This window comes from Osmerus mordax, chromosome 1 (assembly GCF_038355195.1).
Source record: "Osmerus mordax isolate fOsmMor3 chromosome 1, fOsmMor3.pri, whole genome shotgun sequence".
NCBI classification, from domain to species: Eukaryota; Metazoa; Chordata; class Actinopteri; order Osmeriformes; family Osmeridae; genus Osmerus; species Osmerus mordax.
This window is the reverse complement of record NC_090050.1, coordinates 18,716,206-18,737,622: the sequence shown is the minus strand read 5'-3', so window position 1 is coordinate 18,737,622 and position 21,417 is coordinate 18,716,206. Positions and strand designations below refer to the sequence as shown.

General features: G+C 48.1%; 1 protein-coding gene across 1 annotated transcript in view; it reads left to right on the top strand.

The window, feature by feature from the left end:
- Positions 1–21,417, top strand: part of LOC136945244 (calmodulin-binding transcription activator 1-like) — a 34,583-nt gene that overhangs the window by 2,666 nt on the left and 10,500 nt on the right. The window contains exons 3-7 of the mRNA XM_067238992.1: positions 3,262–3,365; positions 14,940–15,007; positions 17,871–18,006; positions 19,381–19,452; positions 20,817–20,970. Of these exons, the coding sequence (XP_067095093.1) occupies positions 3,262–3,365; positions 14,940–15,007; positions 17,871–18,006; positions 19,381–19,452; positions 20,817–20,970 (534 nt within the window). The remainder of the gene's footprint in view (positions 1–3,261; positions 3,366–14,939; positions 15,008–17,870; positions 18,007–19,380; positions 19,453–20,816; positions 20,971–21,417) is intronic.

Sequence of the window (21,417 nt, the reverse complement as noted above, 5' to 3'; positions counted from 1 at the left end):
CCCCTCTCTCTCTCTCTCTCTCTCTCTCTCTCTCTGAGACCTCATTCCCATTCAGCTCTGTTACAGATCATGTTTATTCATGCATGCCAATACAGCATCAGTGAGCACACACACACACACACACAATGCAGAGGGCTTATTTTAGCGAGCAGAAGCTCATTGTCATACCTAATCACCGCACATCACAGTATCTATCCATAATCCTGCTCAAGCGCCAGCGCTAGCTGGTTATACTGGGGGAGCTGGGATCAGCTGGTGGGGAGGGGGGAGGGGGGGTCATCATTGTGATGGGAAAATGTGTATCACTGTGCTTGTGGTGTGTGTGTGTGTGTGTTTATGGGGCCGAAGCTGTAGTATTAGAGGAGCTATAAAGGCAATGAGTGCTTTGATTGGTTATTGATTTGTGCCAATATGGCGTGTGTGTTTGTGTGTGTTGTATGTGTAACAGAGAGATAGAAAGCGAGATAGCAGTGCAATAATGCAAGTGATACAAGATATGAGACAAAATGTACAAGTATTAAACACTGAACAGATATGTTGCTTGGTGTTACCAGGAGTACATGTCAAGGGAAGAACTGAAAACTAGAATAAAAGGTTTAAAAAGGAGCCTCACACCTCCCCTTCTTTTTTATAGTGGAGGAGAGAGAAGGAGGCCTTGCGCCTCATAAAAGATGGGGGCTAGACCATATCCCAGGATCCTCTCTGTTCTCACGTCCCAGCTGAGGATTACTGGAGGAAAAGTTTATCAGCAGAATGATGAATTAGTATGCACACCCATCCTTCTCTTCCTCTCTCCATCTCCCTCTCCATCCCTCTCTCTGTCTCTCTCTCTCTGTCTCTCTCTCTCTCTCTCTCTCTCTAGTTACTGCTTCCATTGCTCTCCCTCTCTTTCTCCCCTTAGTATTCAGTTCACCCGCATTCTTCTCTTCCTCCCTCCCTCCCTCTCTCTCTCTCTCTCTCTCTCTCTCTCTCTCCTGTCTCTCACTTTCCCCCCTCCCCTCCATCTCTCTTCTTTCCTCCCATCTCATCTCTATCTAGCTGCTGTGCAATGAGCCTTTCTTTCTGTCACATTAATTTTATTCGGAAAAGGGGGAAAATGGGAAATTTCCCCAGACACTCTCTAATATCAGTATTGGGAGAGTTAAGAGTTGCATTTGGAGCATTTCTCTCTCTTTATTGAAGAGAGTTTTATAATTAACTGACAGTCATCTCACCAGGGTATTGGGTTGTTTCTGCGTTAAATATGGAGATGACAGTTTCATGAGGTAAAATATTAATCAACTTTTGGAGGCCTGACTTCACTGTGATTTTTTAAACCTAATTTGAAGTAGTTTGATACTGAAACTAATTTTCCACATCGATCTATAAAAAATTAAGTTTGAGTTTTTGCTTAGAGGTGATGTGCCTGAAAGCATCTACATAAATTGTTTGAGGAACAACACATTCAATGTTTTGCAATTTCATTGGGTGACTTGTATGATAACAGTTGAATCGGCTGAATAGGGAGTCCCAGCTTTTGTCAAGGTCGCTAGTTTAAGCCCTACACTGCCTGTTTAAAAGCTGAGACATGCCCCCTTATCATGAAGCATTTGAACGACTGTGTGCGTGCGGGTGTGTATAACTGTGTGTGTATCTTTGTCTGGGAAAGTGTATATGCTCGCACATCTATGTGTGACAGGCTTGTTTGAAGTGGTTGATGTGGTGTATTTCAAAGGCAAGGCCTGATGAGAATTCCTCAGATCAGCAGTTGGACATTGGGGACGCTGGTGGGATCAGGCCAGGGCGGGAACCGGGGTGTGGGGGCTGGGGGCTGGGTGTGGGGGCTGGGGGCTGGGTGTGGGGGCTGGGGGCTAGGTGTGGGGGCTGGGTGTGGGGGCTGGGTGTGGGGGCTGGGTGTAGAGGCTGGGTGTGGGGGCTGGGTGTGGGGGCTGGGTGTAGAGGCTGGGTGTGGGGGCTGGGTGTGGGGGCTGGGTGTGGAGGCTGGGTGTGGGGGCTGGGTGTGGGGGCTACGTGTGGGGGCTGGGTGTGGGGGCTGGGTGTGGAGGCTGAGTGTGGGGGCTGGGTGTGGAGGCTGGGTGTGGGGGCTGGGTGTGGGGGCTGGGTGTGGGGGCTGGGTGTGGAGGCTGAGTGTGGGGGCTGGGTGTGGAGGCTGGGTGTGGGGGCTGGGTGTGGGGGCTGGGTGTGGGGGCTGGGGTGAGGGGGAATGGGTGCTGGTGCTGGTAGGAGAGAGGGGGCAGGGGGGTTAGGGTCTGTTGGTTTAAAACACTTGGCATTGGCATTCATAGCAGAGGCTCTGGAGTGCTGCTAAATAAGAAATTAGGCTTTAACTAAGCTGCACCATTCAGCTGTTTAACTAAGCTGCACCATTCAGCTGTTTGAAATTCTGTCTTCTCAGGCCTTCTATTAATACATGCAGAATTGATTAGGGTGAGAATACGTGCCTGAACACACTTCAAGTAACACGCACGCTCACACTCGCCAACACACACACACAATCACGCCCATCCTGGTCTTCTGGAGCCTTGTATCTCACTCCCTCTTCCACCTTCACCGTATCTTCCTTTGTAGACCCGTGGTCCTCCAACTATCTGCCTATCCCTTCTTTCATCTCTCCCTTTTCCCTCTCCCCCTTCGCTCCTTTCAGCAGGTACAGCATAAATCCCATCTCCCCCAGAGAGGCATGAGTGGACGCCCTCAAACGCTTATCAATAACCTCAGAGTGCTCTCTCTTGCCTTCTATTCTGAACCACGCGCATGAACACAACACACACACACACACAGACACACAGACAGGCACACAGACACGCACACAGACACACAGACAGGCACACAGACACGCACACAGACACACAGACAGGCACACAGACACGCACACAGACACACAGACAGGCACACACACACACAGACACACAGACAGGCACACAGACACGCACACAGACACACACGCTTGGTTTCTCCCTCTCCTTGTCCCAATACGCCAGCTCTGTGCTTGCGTGAGCTCACCCAGGATTAGTAAGTGTGGGAACATCTAGACCAAAGCAGCACAGTAGTGTGTCCCTCTGAGCTTCAGGAAACACAAGCCACCAGTCCCCACTGCTCAACTCCTTAATGAGTGCTGTACAGTACAGCGTGTTCTGTTCCAGAGCTCTTTTTGTCTCACAATCCTCATCACTTTCGCACGAAAGGAAGAGGCACGCAATGGACGGCCCCAGACCCGCCTCACGCTGTCCTCTCCACCTCTCCCCCCCGTCTCTCCCCCAGGTGAGCCTGGCCAGCTGAAGATCTACCTTCCCAAGAAGCTGCTGGAGTGTTTACCCAAATGTTCCTCCCTGCCCAAGGAGCGCCACCGCTGGAACACCAATGAGGTGAGAGGCCCTCCTACCCCCGCCCCACCACCTCTCCCACCCCCCACCCCACCCCTCTCCCCAGAGAATTAGAAAACCCTAGGGATCTAGGGGCTAGGATCCAGGATCCAGCTAGTACTTGATGTGGAACTGGATTTTTGTACAATGATTTTTCTTTTTGTCCAAGAATTGTATTTACATTTAGTCATTTAGTCATTTTAGTCATTTCAGTGTATTCTGGTCTTTGGGAAGATCACTGACCTATGTGGAATACATTGAGATGATATTTGGTTTTGGTTGTTATTTTGCTGTGCGGGTATTTGCCTGTGTGTGTGTATGCGATGCATTATGTTTACGTTTGTGTGTTATGTATGTGGGCTTGAGTGTGTAGATGTGAGTTTGTGTGGGTTATTGATTACCAAGCTCTATATTGTTATGCAATGTATAGCTGATTTGTCTTATGGTTTTTTCCTTAGGACAGCCATTACATTTTTCATACAATCCATCTCAACGAAGGTCATATAGGGAGTTAAGCATGCAGTATATGGAACAATGTGTTCACTTGGAGTGTGTGCGTGTGTGTGCGTGTATGTGTGTTGTTCAGAGTTAAAAGTAATGTGTGATCTCTCCCATCTCGGGTCTGTGGGCTGAAAGCACAGGAGTGAGAGCTCGTTGACAGACACAACATCTCTGCATCTCTACCTTTCTTTGTTTCTTCCTGTCTTCCTTTCTTCCTCCTTCTCTCTCTCTGACTCTCTCTTCTTTCTCCCTCTCTCTCCCCCTCTCTCTCTCTTTGACTATCTCTTTCTCTCTGTCCTCTCCTGTCCTTCCTTCCTCTCCTCCCTCTCTCTTCCCACTCTCCTCCCTCTCTCCGGTGGATGATGGAGTGCAGTCTCAGTTCAGGGAGAGGTTGGGTGTCCCTGAGCGGATTCCTTCAAAGCTCCTCATCCACCGAGGCATGAAGTTTCCTGCATACTTAAATACTCCATTGTGTCTGCTTCTCCTCTGTCTTTTAATGGGAAGTCTGTTTTAACAGGGTGTGTGTGTGTTGTTCCATAAGTCAGCATGGCTCTAAATGGTGGTAATACAGCATGGCAATGATTTATCGACAGGCTGTCTCTCACACGCACCCAGTGATTTCTATCACGGCTGAATGTGTGTGTTTGTTTTCGTGTTTCTGTTTGTGTGTGTGAAAGCGAAAGTAACAGGGGGTGCGTGTGTGTCATCAGAGTCTCTCGCTGCTCTGGAAAGTCTGGGCGTCACAGCATGCTAAATGTTCAGCAGCTGGATTAAGTTGTTTGGGTGGGTGTGTGTGTATGTGTGTGAGATTACTGTGGTGTGTCAGGATTAGGATGACTGATTAGCACAGACTTAATCCCTCTCAGTCTCAATCTGATATCCTATATCCTCATTCTCACCCGTGCGTGTGTGCGTGTGTGTGGAGGGGGGGGGGGGGGGGCAGTGCATATGATCTTCTGACCTCTGTTTTGTCATGGTTGGTTCCCCTCAGCACCTTAGCCTCTGCTGAGCGCTGAGCTGGAACCCCCTGCTCTCTCCTTCCCTCCTCCCTCTCTCCTTCCACTCCTCCTCCTCCCTTGTCTCGTTCCCTCCCTTCAATCCTTCTCTCCCTCTGTTGTGTATCCACTGATGTGTGAAATTATTCGGGGATGGAGGGATGGATTTCTTCCCGTAGGGCTGAACAGAGGTGTGAGGCTTTTGTTCAATAATAGATTGGGGGTGTATGAGGTGCCCATAGTAATGGGCTATACAATAGCTCTCGCACAATGACTAAACTAACTCTGACATATACCCAGGTTCAGGGTACAGCAATTGTAATGTTATATCATTTGTGCAGAAACGTTAAAGATTAACTTGGAAAACGATGGCGTCTGTCCAGAAGCTGCAGTCTGTTTGATATTTCACACACGCATGACTAGCTGAGGCGCTGTGTGATATTTACATGATTGTGTGAACCAGCGCCTGATCAAAAGGACACACAAGCATGGTCAACAAACTACACACACATACACACACACACGCCCCTATCTGTGCAACTGTGAAGTCCATTAGATGCGGAGTTGAAGGCAGAAGGTTCCCATAGTAACAGATTGAGGACATCGTGTATCTCCAGATGCATGGTAATCATGTGTCTTTTACATGGGACACACGTGTGGTCCAGTGCAGTCCATGATGGTGGGAGAACACGCAACGTGTCTCCTGGCTGACTGATGTGATGGGCTGTGGCCTGCTCCTCTGTCACTGCTCTGCCAAACCGACGTGACAGCAACGCCTTCATCTGGAGCTGGCCTCAGGGATCTAACTGGGCATGTCATCTATCAGCCTCCACGTCCTTTATTTAGCCTAAACTCCACACACACATCCCCACGTAGACACGCACGCGCGCGCCCAGACGCACGCACGCGCGCACACATGGGTTTCCTCTGGTGTGTGTGTGTGTATGGATAGGTGAAAGTGCTGCTGTTTCTCCTTCTAACGAGCGCTTGCTGTGGTGACTCTTTTAATTAGCGCTAATTGACTTTGCTGATTGAGTCAGAGCAGTGTGTGTCATTACTGTTCCCTCTCCTCCCTCCTCTCTTTCAGCCTTTCTCTTTCCTTTTGTCCCGCTCCCTCCTTCCCACCGTCCCTCTTTTTCTCCTTCTCTTTTTTTCCGGTTTTCTCGCCCACTTGCTTACATGTAACATTAGTTGTTCCAATGAGAGGCAGCAGGGAACATGCTGGCAGACTCTCTAATGTTAGTGGTCACTGGTACACTGGTATCAGATTTTCTTAAAGTCAGTGTTAGGTAGAGCAAGCGCAGTTAGAGTTCAAAGATGCCCTTGAATGTTTCTTCACTGTGATTAGTCCATCTGACATTGTTGCAGGGTGGGAGTTGCTGATATTTTCTATTTCAGTTCCATCTGAACAAAGGCAAAAGCAGGCAATTGAAACTCACTGAAATGCATTTCAAATAAGTGTGCTGTTTGTTTGATTGTGGTTGTGTATATCCGTGTTGGTGTTTGGAATGTGTGTGTGTGTTATCCCCGGGCCTGCCTGTGGCTGTAACCTCTCTCGTTGACATTGAGCCTTGTGCCATTGCCATTTACGTAAAGTAAAGTATGGTTTAATGAGGGCCAGACAAGCCAAGAAACACACTCACACACAAACACACACATACTAACACGCACACAAACACACACACCACCAGAGGGGAGTTTCACAGTTCTATGTGTGTGATTCATATTCTTTTATTTTTAATCATTCCTCTGTCTTTGGGTTTGAGAAATATTTCATGTTTGGAGAGAGCCAAGTCATAATCACTAATTAGTCCTCTAGGCTTTTCAGCTGAGCTTTCTGTCCCCCCCCCCCCCCCCTCTCTCTCTCTCTCTCTCTCTCTCTCTCTCTCTCTCTCTCTCTCTGTATCTCTCTCTCTCTGTATCTCTCTCTCTCTGTATCTCTCTCTCTCTCCCTCGTATTTTAATCTGTGCTTATCTGGCAGAATAAAACAAATGGGAAGATATAAAATACAGAACCCCCTGCCCCCCCCCCCACCTGACACTGATCCAGGTCATGATTGAATAGATTTCAAATAGTATTTGAACCCTGATTTTGTAACAGAGGCTACTAGCCTAGTAGAAGGGTCCAGGAGATCTGATAGCTGTCCAGTCCAATAACATCTCAGCGGAGACTCTACCAGTAGAGGTACTGTAATTCATGTTGCCATTAAGGGTCTGGGGCGATGTGTGGAAACCAGGCCACTGGGCTACCCAGCCCCCCCTCCTCTGTCACAACCATGGCAACACCCACATACCATACATTCTATTTTCTCACCATCCTCACAGAAGCACCATTTGTCTTGCAGTGCGTAATTTGACACAAACCTATTTTAAACAAGGGTTTCAAAGATGTTAAGTATTGAAGCGAGGGGATGTGTGTGCGGGGCTCCCTCTGTCTGGGTCTTGTTGACAGCGATCTCACGGCTCCCTCTGTCTGGGTCTTGTTGACAGCGATCTCACTCCTGGCTGGCCTTCCATTCAGGTGGTGGACAAGCAGCAGTCTAGCTGTCTGAGCAGAGCCAGTCCCCACGCAGAAGCAGGTGGAGCCCCCTGCTGTGTGGAGAAGGCCCTGCTGTGCTCTGGAACCATGGGACACATTCTCTTTAAATTTGAACTAACTGTTCTGTTGCCTTGTCTTGTATTTGGGTGTGTCGTGGTCTTCAGCTTAGAGAGGATTCCTGAGAATCGTTTGTTCCCTAGAGCTGCTGTGCTATTGTACACAAACTCTTTCTCTCTCTCTGTTACTCTCTCTTTCTCTCTGTCTCTCTGTCTCTCTCTCTGTGTCTCTCACTCTCTCTGTGTCTCTTTCTCTGATGAATGGAATGTCTGCTCTCATGTGGAGTGTGTGTCTGTAAAAGTCACCCTAATCAAATCTCACTGATTCTCGGGGGATTAAAAGAGGGGGCGGATAGAGCGTGTGTCTGTGGGCATGTGTGTGTGTGCGTGTGTGTGCATGCATGTGCGTGTGTGTTTTGTGTATTTGCATTTGCATTAGCCCCAAGTATCTGTGAGTCATTAGTCTAAAAACTACCTTAGTTGCAATGCACCAATCTATTTCCCCTCTAGCCAGTCATCTCTCCTCTTCCACCAGGTCTCCTCTCACAGCAGGCCTCTGTCTCTGCCCTGCTCTGCTCATTGACATGGACCAGTAGAAAGAACCAAGGTAGAACTGAGCGGTTCACAGCAGTGTTGGACAGAGCCTATCCTAATGTGCTAGTTAAACTTGCATGTCTCACTTGCAGTTCACCCAACGCGAGTCTATGAATAAAACGGAACTCCTTCCTAGAGATGGTTGGTGGATACATGGTCTAGGTGCCTGACTGTATGCAGGACTGGAGGCTTTTACAGAGTAAAGTCTCTCACTAAAACAACCAGAGTTAATGATAATGCTTTTGGCAGTGTCCTGGTTGACCAATGTTTCTAGTCAACGGAGCAGCTGTTCCTCTCACAGTCATAGGATGGAAAATTCATATCAGGAGCCTGTAGATGAGGTGAAATTAAAGTTGTGGACAATTTTCAGACTAATATTTGAAATGAGAGCTGTCTAAGTTCCTCCCTGGGTCTCTTTGATGTTTAAGTCAAATATGTATGCCCAAATCTTTCAAACATCTCCTATCCTAAAAAATGACAAATAACATGAAATCTTTATTGCTTGTGACAAAAATTATTCTGAATGGATTTGCAAAGAGAAGCTGAATTGTTCAACATGAACATTGACAGATGACTCACTTTGCTTCTGGTGGGAACTTCAACAACGAAATCACGCTGTAATAGATGCTGATGAAATGTGCCACACACACACACATCTATTATTCGGTTGGATAGGAGGCAAACCTGAGGATCACCACAGAGACCCCTCTTTCAAATGTATTCATTAAACTCCCAAAACCTCCCCTTAACGAATGTAATTAGAATATGGTAATGAGATAGGGCTGAACCAGGGAGGAAAGCTCACCAGCATAGAGACGGAGAGAGGGAGAGAGAGAGAAAGGAGAAAGTGAAGGAGAGGAAAAGAGCTAGCGAGAAAGAGGGAGAAAGAGAGAGGTAAAGAGAGGCAGATACAATACAGAGTTAGCTAGAGAAGGGGAGAAACGAGAGAGACAGAGAGACAGAGAGAGAGAGAGAGAGAGAGAGAGAGAGAGAGAGAGAGAGAGAGAGAGAGAGAGAGAGAGAGAGAGAGAGAGAGAGAGAGAGAGAGAGCTTGAGATGGGGGCAGATGGAGAGTCAGAAGAGATAGAGAGAAGCTGACTGACAGGATGCCAATTTATGTCTTGTTGTAAACAACAAGTGTTTATGCTGGCAAGAAGGAACACACATGCACACCCACACACACATACACGTGCAGATACACACACAAACACACTCATTAGCATGAAACAGAAATAATTCCAATAACAAAAACAATACCAGCAGTAGAGCCAGACCAGAGAGGGTTGAATCAGTCACACACGCTAATGATTAACATGGTTCCTGTGGAGGTATCAAAGCTTTCCTACCCCCAGACCCTCTCTCTATGTCTCTCTATGTCTCTCTCTCTCTCTATGTATATGTCTCTCTATCTCTCTCTCTATGTCTCTCTCTGTCTGTCTGTCTCTCCCTTTTGTCTCTTCTCTAAAGCTAAATCTGTTTTCAGAAGACTTGTAACAGCAAGAATCAAAGTAGATTTAGATGATACAGTAATAGGTCAATGAGAGACCTCAGGGCTTTTGTTCTGGTATTAAAACCTGCAGGATATGTGCGAGACATGGAGGAGGAGCATTGGAGCTTCATGACAGATTTTCCATGTTCATTTTGGTCCTTGTTTTGATTGAAGCTATTTGACTGTGTACTGTGGTGTACTGTAGAATAGGATGTGATGTGGTGAGATACCATCACCTGTTAGTGATACAATAAAGGCATGTCCAAATAAGCTATCGGGATTCAGTCTGTGTGCGTGTTTGTGTGTATGTGTATGTGTGCGACTCACTGAGAACTTTATGGCAGTTTTTTAAAGAGACTGTCTGTCAGGCATTATTCAAGACGCCCTTGCTCAGCGGGGTCCTCACATTGTGTTAGACGTCAACACCTGTTGGTGTCTTTGATGTATTAGGCCCCCTACAGAGAGAGAGAGAGAGAGAGAGAGAAAGAGAGAGAAAGAGAGAGAGAGAGAGAGAGAGAGAGAGAGAGAGAGAGAGAGAGAGAGAGAGAGAGAGAGAGAGAGGAAAAAGGTCTGTCTCCACAATTGCAAAAAAAGAGTCAGAAACAGATAGAGATAGGCAGAGTAAAGGAGCAGTGAACCAGGTGAAAAGAGAAAAGACTGAAGATTGAGTTCCGCAAAAAGTTTATTCGGTAGTAATATGTCTATGTGTGAGTGTTGTTAGGGTTAATTCTCAGCTTGAGTTTGCAACGCTGTTTGTGTCTAGACGTCTGGGGTCTAGACTCAAGCTGGAGATTGACAGATGACAGCCGTATGGCGTTACATAGTGATAGAGAGAGAAAATAAATAAATAGTCAGAGACAGTGAGGGATGGAGAGGAGAGTTTCTCTCTCTTCTCTTTATGAAGCAGTCAGTCACAGGAAGCCCACCAGAGACAGCATCTCCTCACAGACACGGAGGGGATGTGACCAGGCATGGATGTGTGTGTTTCAGTGTGTGCATGTGCGTCCAAATGCTCTCTGAGTGCCAGGTTGACAGAGATGGATGTGACAGATGGGTCTTCTCCTGATGGGCTGCTTCCTCCTGGTCCTCCTGAAGGTCATACCTTGTCCTCCAATAGCAGACCAGCACTGTCTGTCTGTCGCTCTTGGTTCTGTCTGTGTGTTGGTCTGTCGGCCTGTCTGTCTGTCTGTCTGTCTGTCTGTCTCTGTCTGTCTGTCTTGGTTCTGTCTGTGTGTTGGTCTGTCGGCCTGTCTGTCTTCAGTCTGTTTGGCTGCGGGTGTCTGTAGGTGTGTGTTGTTTGTCTGTGTGTTGGGGGAGGGGGCGTTTGGCTGTCTGTGTGTCTGTCTGAAGAATTCAGATAAGGGGCTTTGCAACAGTTGGCATGGAAACAGCTCTAACCAGCTGTATTAGGTAGTGTTGGTATTCTGAAGCATGTTGTTCTTATTCTGTCAGTCTTAGACAGACATAGGGTAAAGAACCCTGTACTGCAAGGGTTTAGTAGAGAATACAGCTCTGTAGGTGTTGAGTGGAGAACCTAGCCGCTGGATGTCTCTGGATGGACTGTAAATTGACCTGACAGTTCTAGTTGCAGTTCCTGGAAGACACAGACATGGCATGGTCTTCACTAGTAGCTGCCTGTCAGTATTTCTTCCTCATTTGTTTCTTCAAGTCCACACACACACACACACACACACACACACACACACACGCACCTCACTTCGTGCCTGCCGGCCAGGCCCTTGAGGCCCTTCTGTGAGATGGCCCTCTGGGAACCCCCCCTAGCTGAGTCTGTGTCAGTGTTGCTGACTCCCCCTGCTCTGTCCCACAGGAGTATGTTTGTAAGCGTGTGTCTGTGTGTGTGTGTGTGTGTGTGTGACATTGTCCCCAAGTCTTGGAGCGAGACAGTCTCAGTGATGCGTGAGTGAGTGGGAGTTGTATTTCCCTAACTGCTGCTCCAGCTCCCATCCATCTTCCCACTCAACCTCCCTGCTCTGTTATTCCTTCAACACATCTCTCACACTTCTGTCAACATGGATGATGGTAGACAGACCCAGACCCAACAGAACGAAACAAAACAGACCAGAATGGAACAGGGCAGGGCAGGAGGGCAGGAGGACAGGACAGGGCAGGACAGGAGGACAGGACAGGACAGGAGGGCAGCGCAGGGCAGGAGGACAGGACAGGAGGACAGGGCAGGACAGGAGGACAGGGCAGGGCAGGGCAGGACAGGAGGACAGGGCAGGGCAGGGCAGGACAGGAGGACAGGGCAGGCCAGGAGGACAGGACAGGGCAGGAGGGCAGGACATGATAAGACAGGGTAGGACAGGGTAGGACAGGATAAGACAGGGTAGGACATGAATTTCCCCCTGTAAAATATTAGATCATCTTGGTAATGTTTGTGTGTGTGTGTGTTTGTGTGTATGCTGGTGGGTATACTTTGTGTGTTTGTACTGTACGTATGAGAGCTGAATCTGAGCATGCAAAGTGTGTGTGTTAGAAGTGGTATGCCTGTGTGTGTTGAACTGTCCAATCAGGATTCACAGAGACACGCTCTGTCTGGGTTTCTGGAGTAGATCCCAGGGGAGGACCAAGACACCTGTCCCTGTCTGTGCCACTGTTCTACACACACACACACACACACACACACTGTATTCCTGGCGGGTCAGTGTGTCGCATGGTTTGCTCAGAGCATTCCATCATGGTTTCCGTGGGGACAGACTTCCTGAGAATCGACCTTCACAATCACACTTTTCACACCTAAGTTTGGGTGTATGTGTGTCAGTCTATATAGCTATAGTGTGTGTGTGTGTGTGTCTGTCTGTCTCTGTAGCCATAGTGTGTGTGTGTATGTGTGTGTGTGTGACTATGTAGCCGTACTGTGCGTGTGTGTCTAAGTAGCCATAGCATGTGTGTGTGTGTGTCTGTGTGTGTCTAAGTAGCCATAGCGTGTGTGTGTGTGTGTGTGTGGGTGTGTGTGTGTCAAGCTGCCGTTTCAGCTGACGCCTCTGTTTCTCCTGTTTAATGGCTCTTATGGGGCAGGCCTTTAATTGCAGTCTTCCTCTTCCACCCCTCCATCCCTATCTCCCTCTCTTAATCTCCCCCTCCCCCTTGTCATTCTCCCTCCTCCCTCTCAACTCGCTCTCATGGTGCTCTGGGGAGGCGGTGTTGGTGAGACAGGGCTGGGGAGGAGAGGCTGGGGAGGAGAGGCTGGGGAGGAGAGGCTGGGGAGGAGAGGCTGGGGAGGAGAGGCTGGGAAGGAGAGGCTGGGGAGGAGAGGCTGGGGAGGAGAGGCTGGGGAGGAGAGGCTGGGGAGGAGAGGCTGGGGAGGCGCAGAGGCTGCTTGACTCAGCTAATGAATAGATGAATACATGAATGAGATGGAGGGTGTGTTGGTGCCTGAGCACACCCTGGGGAGGTGGAAGTCTCTGGCCCAGGTGAGCAGCCCTGCTAGACGTGGAGCAGACAGTGTTTTATGGGCGCTGTCGGACGCCATGCTGTCCTCCTCGCTCCTCTCTCCACACAAGCCTGGTTTTGAGCATCTCCATTGACAATTACTGGGAGAGGAGGGTGTGATGGAAGGCTAGGTTCATAAACAAGTGGCCACACTCTCACATGGGCACTTATGTACACACACACACACAAACACACAGAGAGAGAGAGAGGTGAGGGAGCAGCTGGAGACCTTGCACTTAGCAGAATTGGTTTCCTCCCTCTCCTTCTCTTTCTGTCCTTCTCCTCCTCTTTCTCTCTCTCTCTCTTTGTCACCCTCCATCCCTCTCTCTCTCCATCCCCCCTCTCTCTCTCTCTCTCTCTCTCTCTCTCTCTCTCTCCCCTTCTCCCTCTCTCTCTCTCTCTCTCTCTCTCCCCTTCTGTCTCTCTCTCTCTCTCTGTGTGTCTGTCTGTCCCTCCCCCTCTCTCTATAATATGCTGGTCTGTCATTATGACTCTCTTTTGGTGTTGACATGAGAATACGGCTCTCTCTAATGAGAAAGCGCGAAAGAAAGAAGGACAGAGAGAGAGAGAGAGAGAGAGAGAGAGAGAGGAAGACAGAGAACGAGAGAGAGACAGGGAGAGAGAGAGAGAGAGAGAGAGAGAGAGAGAGAGAGAGAGAGATTGAGACAGAGAAGGAGAGAGAGAGACAGGGAGAGAGAGAGAGAGAGAGAGAGAGAGAGAGATTGAGACAGAGAAGGAGAGAGAGAGACAGAGAGAGAGAGAGAGAGAGAGAGAGAGAGAGAGAGAGCGCGTGGGTGTGTTTGGGTTCTCTGTGGTTCCTTCTCTAGTGAGTTCTCCTTTGGACTGATGAAAGTGAAGCGGTGTTGGTGTTTGCTTCAGTGCTGCTTTCAGGTTTATTTCAAACACTGATGGTGTTAGAAGGGACAATTTACATGTCTTAGTGTTGAACAACAAGGGTGGGGGAGACAAGAGAAATGTTTCAGTGAAAGAGACAGGGGTTAAAGAATGATGGAAAGTGTGGTGGCAGAAAATGAACTGGAGTGCATTTGTTTATTTACTTGTTTGCATGTGTGGCTGCCTGTGTGTGTGTATGTGTGTGTGTAGGCTGGGTGTGTGTGTGTGTGTGTGTAAGCTGGGAGTGTGTGTGTGTGTGTAGGCTGGGTGTGCGTGTGTGTGTGTGTGTGTGTGTGTAGGCTGGGTGTGTGTGTAGGCTGGGTGTGTGTGTGTGTGTGTGTGTGTGTGTGTGTGTAGGATGGGTGTGTGCGTGTGTTTGTGTGTGTGTGTGTGTAGGCTGGGTGTGTGTGTGTGTGCTTTTGCACGTCTCTTGTACAGTGCCTGCCTTGTTCTAAGGACTCTTCCTCTGAGGACTGCTCTTGTGTTGTTTCACCTCTGCCTTTCACGCTTCCGCGTTTGGGAAGAGAGGCAGAGAGGAGAGGAGCGAGAGAGGATCAGGGAGGGTTGGAAACCAGGGACGAGAGAGGGGAGGAGAAGAGAGTGGAGGAGGAAGAGGCGAGAACGTTGGTGCTGGGTTAGATCAAGTGGAGTGTGAGTTTTATCTGGAGTGAAACTCTCAGAGTGAACTTTCCCTCTATCAGCATACACACTCAGCCCAGAATATCTCCCCTGTGTACCGCAAGCGAGTGGAATTGTGTGTGTGTGTGTGTGTGCACATCCTTACAGTTGATGTGCTCTAGACAGGGGCACATGGAGGGGGTTGATTGGTTATCCTGATTGGTCATGGCCCCACAGGGGGTCTCTAATCTGTTTCCTGACTGCTCTGTGGCCAAGCAGGCACCTAAGCATCGCCATGGCGATAAGAGAATGGCAGACTGTCTGTGGTCATCAGCAGGTCATCTGAAATGTCTTCTGAATGTTCAACCTCTGTCACACACACAAACACACACACAGTTGCTGTACTAGGACCTAACATCTCTTTCTCTCTTTTCTCAGGAAATTGCAGCGTACCTGATTACATTTGAGAAACATGATGAATGGCTAACCACATCACCGAAGACCAGGTAAGACCCTCTCTCTATCTCACACCCGCACACACACACACACACACACAACCACAGGTATAACTCCAGGGAAGAGTGTTGAGCGTGTGAGGAGTAAGGTTCTGACTGACTACCCAGCAGTACTGAGATGGAAAACTAGGCCTGACAGCCTCAGAAGGGTTAAACTGACAGAATATTCTAGACGCGCAGGATTCCTGTTCTCAGTACGGGTTCTGTTCAACACACCGAAGGAATGTTGAAAGACCTAGTCAGCTAAAACTGGGCTATTAATGAATGTAAATGTATGAGCAGAAGTGATGTATTATTCAGCTTCCATGGACGGTGAGAGAGTGTGTGTTTAAGACAGAGGTTAGCAGGAATTCACATGTCAGATATCGAATATTCACATCTCCAATTAGAATGAAGGAAGGGGGTTCATTTAGAATGTTTACGAACCTGAGTGCTGCAGAGTCTCAGACCCCAGGTCAGATGAACCACAGGTGAATGTGCCAGGCTGCAGTGTGTGAGCTGTGAAGGACTGACCCTGGAACAGCCTGGAGATTGGTTCATGGATTGAATATACTGTCATTAAAACTCACATTCTTCAACCATCACATTGATGTTGTTGTCCAGTTGCTAGATTTATCCTATTCATCCATACAACTAGGGCCAATTATGACAGATTATGGTTAATCTTATTGGATTAAAATGTGGAGGATGGCAATCCTCCTTTGGATTTAAGATTTATCCTCCGCTTTTTGACTGAGTATCATTTACTCAGTTTCAGTCCATATGCAGTATGTGTGTGTGTGTGTGTGCGTGTGTGTGTGTGTGTGTGCATCTGTGCAAACAATCTCTTGGTGACCTTCACTCCTCCTTTCTCTAAAGTACTTCATCAGCTCAAACTAATGACTGTTTTAAACCCCTGCCTGTCCCTCCTTCTTCACTCCCTCTTTCAACCTTCCCTCACTCCTTTTCTCCCACCCTCCCTCTCATTCATTCACTCACTCACAGCCCTCACTCACTCTCCACCTCCCTCCCTCCCACCCTCCCTCTCATTCATTCACTCACAGCCCTCATTCACCCCCTCACTCTCCACCTCCCTCCCTCCCACCCTCTCATTCATTCACTCACAGCCCTCACTCACCCCCTCACTCTCCACCTCCCTCCCTCCCACCCTCTCATTCATTCACTCACAGCACTCACTCACCCCCTCACTCTCCACCTCCCTCCCTCCCTCACTTGATATGTCTTCTTTCCCCTCTCCTCTTTCTTCCTCTCCTTCCATGTCCTTCTCTCTCTTCCTCCTGCTACGGGCTCGAACTGACGAACAGCTTTTTATATCCCACACATCTCAGAGCTGTTTCAATCGATAGCATTTATAATGTCTGCTTGAATCTGGGTGTAGAGCGGGACACGCGCGCATGGGCACGCACACACACACACACTCGTGCGCAGACATGCGCAAACACACGCATGTGAGTGCACACACACACACACACACACACACATACATCTCTCATCTATCTTCTCCATAACATAATTAGAATCAGCAGCGCTACGATGACTCACACAGCCGTGAGACAGAGAGACTAAACTCTGCTTTGATCAGGGGGGGTTCTACTCTACTGAGAAACAGACATGCTCACAGTGAAACAGAACAGATTTAAGGTGTCAAAGAAAATCAGCTCAAAGTAAATTCAATTTCAGTGCATGTGTTAAAGCAGAATTACCATCATCTTTGGCCATGTAGATTTATGATCATCATAGTAAGAGAAGAAGAGAGGAGAGGAGAGGAGAGGAGGGGAGAGGAGAGGAGAGAAGGGGAGGGGAGAGAAGGGGAGGGGAGAGGAAGGGAGAAAATTAGAGGGGGATTAAAGAGGAGCTAGGGAGAAGGCAGAAGGGAGAAGGAGGGAAGAGGGGAGGGTGAGGGAGCAGAGGAGAAGAGGGGGGAGGGGTAGAGACGAAAGGAGAGAGGAGAAAAGGCAAAGGGTGAAATTAACGGAATGGATAGGAGAAAATGAAGAGATGTGAGGATAAGAGCAGAAAGAGGGAGAGAGAAGATAGCAGGTGGATAGAGGACAGGAGGACAGAAAGCAGAAGTGTGTATGTGTGTAAGTGTGCATGTCACTCTATGCATGTGTGTGTGTGTGTGTGTGTGTGTGTGTGTGTGTGTGTGTGTGTGTGTGTGTGTGTGTGTGTGAGGTTATTGATTGTTAACAGACCTGTTCTTTTTCTGTTGTCAGGAGATAAGGCAGTGAGGCCTTCACCTTCTATCTGCACACGCACACAAACACAGTCACATCCATCCCTGTGTTTCTGTAATGTAGTGATTGATTGCTGAGCTCCAGGTATGACATTGAGCTCAAAGAACTCAGGGATGGAACTCACAGCAGTAGGTCTCACATTGGCTCTGTTACAGTGTGTGTGTGTGTGTGTGTGTGTTTCTGAGTGTCTGTGCTTTTGAGTGTGTGTGTGTGTGTGTGTGTGTGTGTGCATGTGTGTGTGTGTGTTTGGCTGCCCCACAGGCCTATGGAATAGGAGCTGAGAGGACATTTTTCCCGCTGTGCTGATAAATCGCCCTGCTAAAATATTAACGTGTGCGAGCATGTGAATGTGTGTGTGTGTGTCTGAGAGATTCCCAGAAATATCTTGGCTTGAGAGAGCAACAATAATGTCATTAAAGTCCAGAAGAGGAACAGCAATAAGTGATTACAGCTTCTGATGTCCCAGAGGAATGTTCTACACTGTGGCCCTCACACCCTCTGTGTTTTAGTCAAGATCTCTGGTGCCCAGAGGATTAGCCTTTTTGAAATCATGTATGAATTGAATTTATGATTTATGAATCTCTCTCTCTCTCTCGCACTCCCTTTCTCTCTCTCAGGCCACAGAATGGTTCTATGATCCTGTATAATCGTAAGAAGGTGAAGTACAGGAAGGATGGCTACTGCTGGAAGAAGAGGAAGGATGGGAAGACCACCAGAGAGGATCACATGAAGTTGAAAGTACAGGGAGTGGAGGTGAGGAGGGAGAAGATGAGATGGTAAAAGAGGGCTGCTTCTTGGCACGCGCATGCACACGTACTCCCTCTCTCTCTCTCTCTCTCTCTCTCTCTCTCTCTCTCTCTCTCTCTCTCTCTCTCTCTCTCTCTCTCTCTCTCTCTCTCTCTCTCTCTCTCTCTTCCTCTCTCTCTCTCTCTCTTCCTCTCTCTCTGTGTTCCCTCTCTCTATCTGAAGGATAAGAGTGTGTTTGGCCTGAGGCCAGGAATGATGTCAATGCCTCCTTCAGCAGAACAGAGAGGAGTATCGATCCAGTCTCAAGGCAACGTCTGTGTGGTGTGTGTGTGTGTGTGTGTGTGTGCGTATGTGTGTGTTTGTGTGTGTCACATGCTCCACTTCTAAAATGGATTATTCAGCAGGAATATGCTAAGAGGTGAGAGGAGCAAGCATCCATGTGACAGAATGAGGGAGATAGGGGAAAGAAAGAAAGATAGAAAGAAAGAAAGAAAGAAAGAGGAAGAAATATAAGTTGGACTAAGAATTAAACTGTGATCATTTATCCCAGGAGGATTCTAAAATATGCACCACATCTCCCACACACACACACACACACACACACGCACGCACGCACACACACACACACACACAGTCACACACCTACTGTATATATGCACACACATGAAAACAAACCCAACAGTTTGTGATCTGCCAGGACCCTCAAGCATTCTCTGACACAGAGAGCCAGACCAAAGAATAGGAAAGAGAGCTTGTGAATGGGAGAAGAGAGAAGGAGTGTGAGAGGAGGTGAGGGGAGGAGGAGGAAGGGAGAGGGCCCTGGGTGCAAACTGTCCTCATGGAGAATGGAAATGTATGGAAATGCTCTCTGCCTTTGGCAAAACACAGAGGAGGGGGGAAGGGGGGCTTCACAGAAGAAGTTAAATAGAAAGACACAATAGCAAAGCAAGGGTTTAGTGTGTATGTGAGAGAGAAACAGATGGAAAGAGAAGGAGGGAGAGGAAGGGGAGAGAGAGGATATCTATCAAGGTCATCACTGCAACAATTCTACGTCCAATGGAATCTAACCCAACTGTCTGCACTCTCTTGTGTTTGAGCAGTCTCTGTTGGTAGGAGCCTGTACTGCACACTCCTTCTGCATCCATTTGTTCTTCTAGCTGACAGTCTCACTGTTACTCTAATAGCTTGATGCTGTCTGCCACAGAGCAAAAAAATGTAATGTTACAGGCCATGTTGAGTGTTTATGTAAATGTATTATGACAGAAAATGAAATAAAAATCCCAAACATCACTTCTTGTTGAAATAAACTGATCACAAGGAATCTGAGCAACTTCTATCTGTGTATGTGACCTCCCCTCCCCTCTGACCTTTCCCCTCCAGTGTCTCTATGGCTGCTACGTCCACTCCTCCATTATCCCCACCTTCCATCGCCGATGCTATTGGCTGCTTCAGGTAAGGCCCTCGGGGTAACCCTACCTACATTGAGAAGAGGTTGTAGATTCTAAATGGCACTAAAGTGTCACCTGACAAACCCAGGGCCCTTTCTTCATCCTCTGGAAGATTCCATCATACAGTGGTATTTTTAGTAAGAAAACTGAATTCATTTGCTCTAAATTCACACGAGAAGCAGACTATAAATGTGACTTTACAGCTACTAGAATAGACAGACTGCTCTTCTCTGTGTTAGTGTGGTCCTTTCCAAGGAAATACCCAGAGGCGAAACACACACACACTCACACACTGTTCCCCCCCGTGTATAGGAGCGTGTTATTTATTCATAGAGATGTTTGACTCACTCTACTGCTCATGTGAAAGACAGCATAGAGCTGCACTCACAAGCACACACTCATACAGTACACACACACCTGCACGCACAATCATACAGTCAGACAGTAGACACACACCTGCACTCATACCCTGCACTCACTCACACACTCACACCTCTCACTCTGCTGGCCATGCGAGAGATTGGCATATGAACCTGGCCACACAGAGAAGAAAGGAAACATGATGGGTATTTAACATACATAGTCTGTGTGCATGGACACACACACACACACATACCTACACACTACAGACTTCATTACTGAGTAGGAGTGTATTAGTGTCCACTTTTCTCTCCATTTGACTAAGGAAAAGGGTCCCCCTAGCAGCGTTTGTGTCTTACGTCTGTGTGCCTTCTGAATCTTTAATGGAGACAGCTTCATACATTCCTACAGCCACACATACACTCAACCCCCCCCCCCCCACACACACACACACACACACACACACACACACACTCACCTGTTGAATCTTTCATGGGGTACAACTTCATACACTCCTGCAGCCCTAGAGCTGTAGGTGGCCTGTATTGAGTGATGAGGTGGTCAAATACACACATACACACACCCACACACATGCATGGTTAGACTGATGAGGGGGGTTGAGCTATTAAATCTTTTATGTGGTGGCAGGTGAGAGATTCTTCTCTGACACGCTAGATTTGACCTCCTTTGTGACCTCCCTATCCCTCCCCCTTTCCCTCCCTCCCTTCCTCCTCCCCCCCCACACTTCTTTCATCCATCCTCCCCCACAGTTCTCCTCCCTCCTTTGACCTTCCCAGAGACACTGACACACACTCTCTTTCATTATCTCTCTTTCTCTCTCTCTCTCTGTCTCTCTCTCTCTCACACACACACACACACACATTGTCTTACTCGCTTTCTGCCTTTTACCATTACAAGAAATGCAGTTTGATTACAGTTATTATAATTGTGCGTGTCTGTGTGTGTGTTTGTGTGTCCGTGTGCGTGGGTGTGCGTGTGTATGTGCAGAACCCAGACATTGTGCTCGTCCACTACCTGAACGTCCCTGCTGTGGATGACAGTGGGAAGCCGTGTGGGCCTGTCCTGTGCTCCATCAACACAGACAGGAAGGAATGGGCCAAGTGGAGCAAGGAGGAGCTGATTGGCCAGCTCAAACCCATGTGTGAGTAGCTCCCTTTCACCCCTAGCAACAACATATCCCAGTGTGTGTTCTTTCCCCACTTTACATACAGACTGACTAATGGAAAATAATACCGGATCTGTGGATCTGTACAAGCTATTACAAACGCGTTTAATCAATTTCCAATCCACCTCACTTATTTAAGAGCCCCTTTTAGTCTGATGGATTACACCTTGTGGAGCTGTTCTTGGCTCTGCAGTGCGACACTGCCCTCTAGTGGCGGGTACAGGCTTGGTGTCTGGGAGGCACAGGGCAGGAATGTAACAGCATCTTCCCCTCAAAATCCCCAGCATGCATTATTCAGATGGGGGTGAGAGAGGAGAGGTAGGATGGCTCAGGTCTCCGGAGTCTCCTTCTCTACATAGATAAGCCTTGCTTAGTAACACATATTGATTGAGGCTTTTTTCTAGTTTGATAGAATACGGTTTT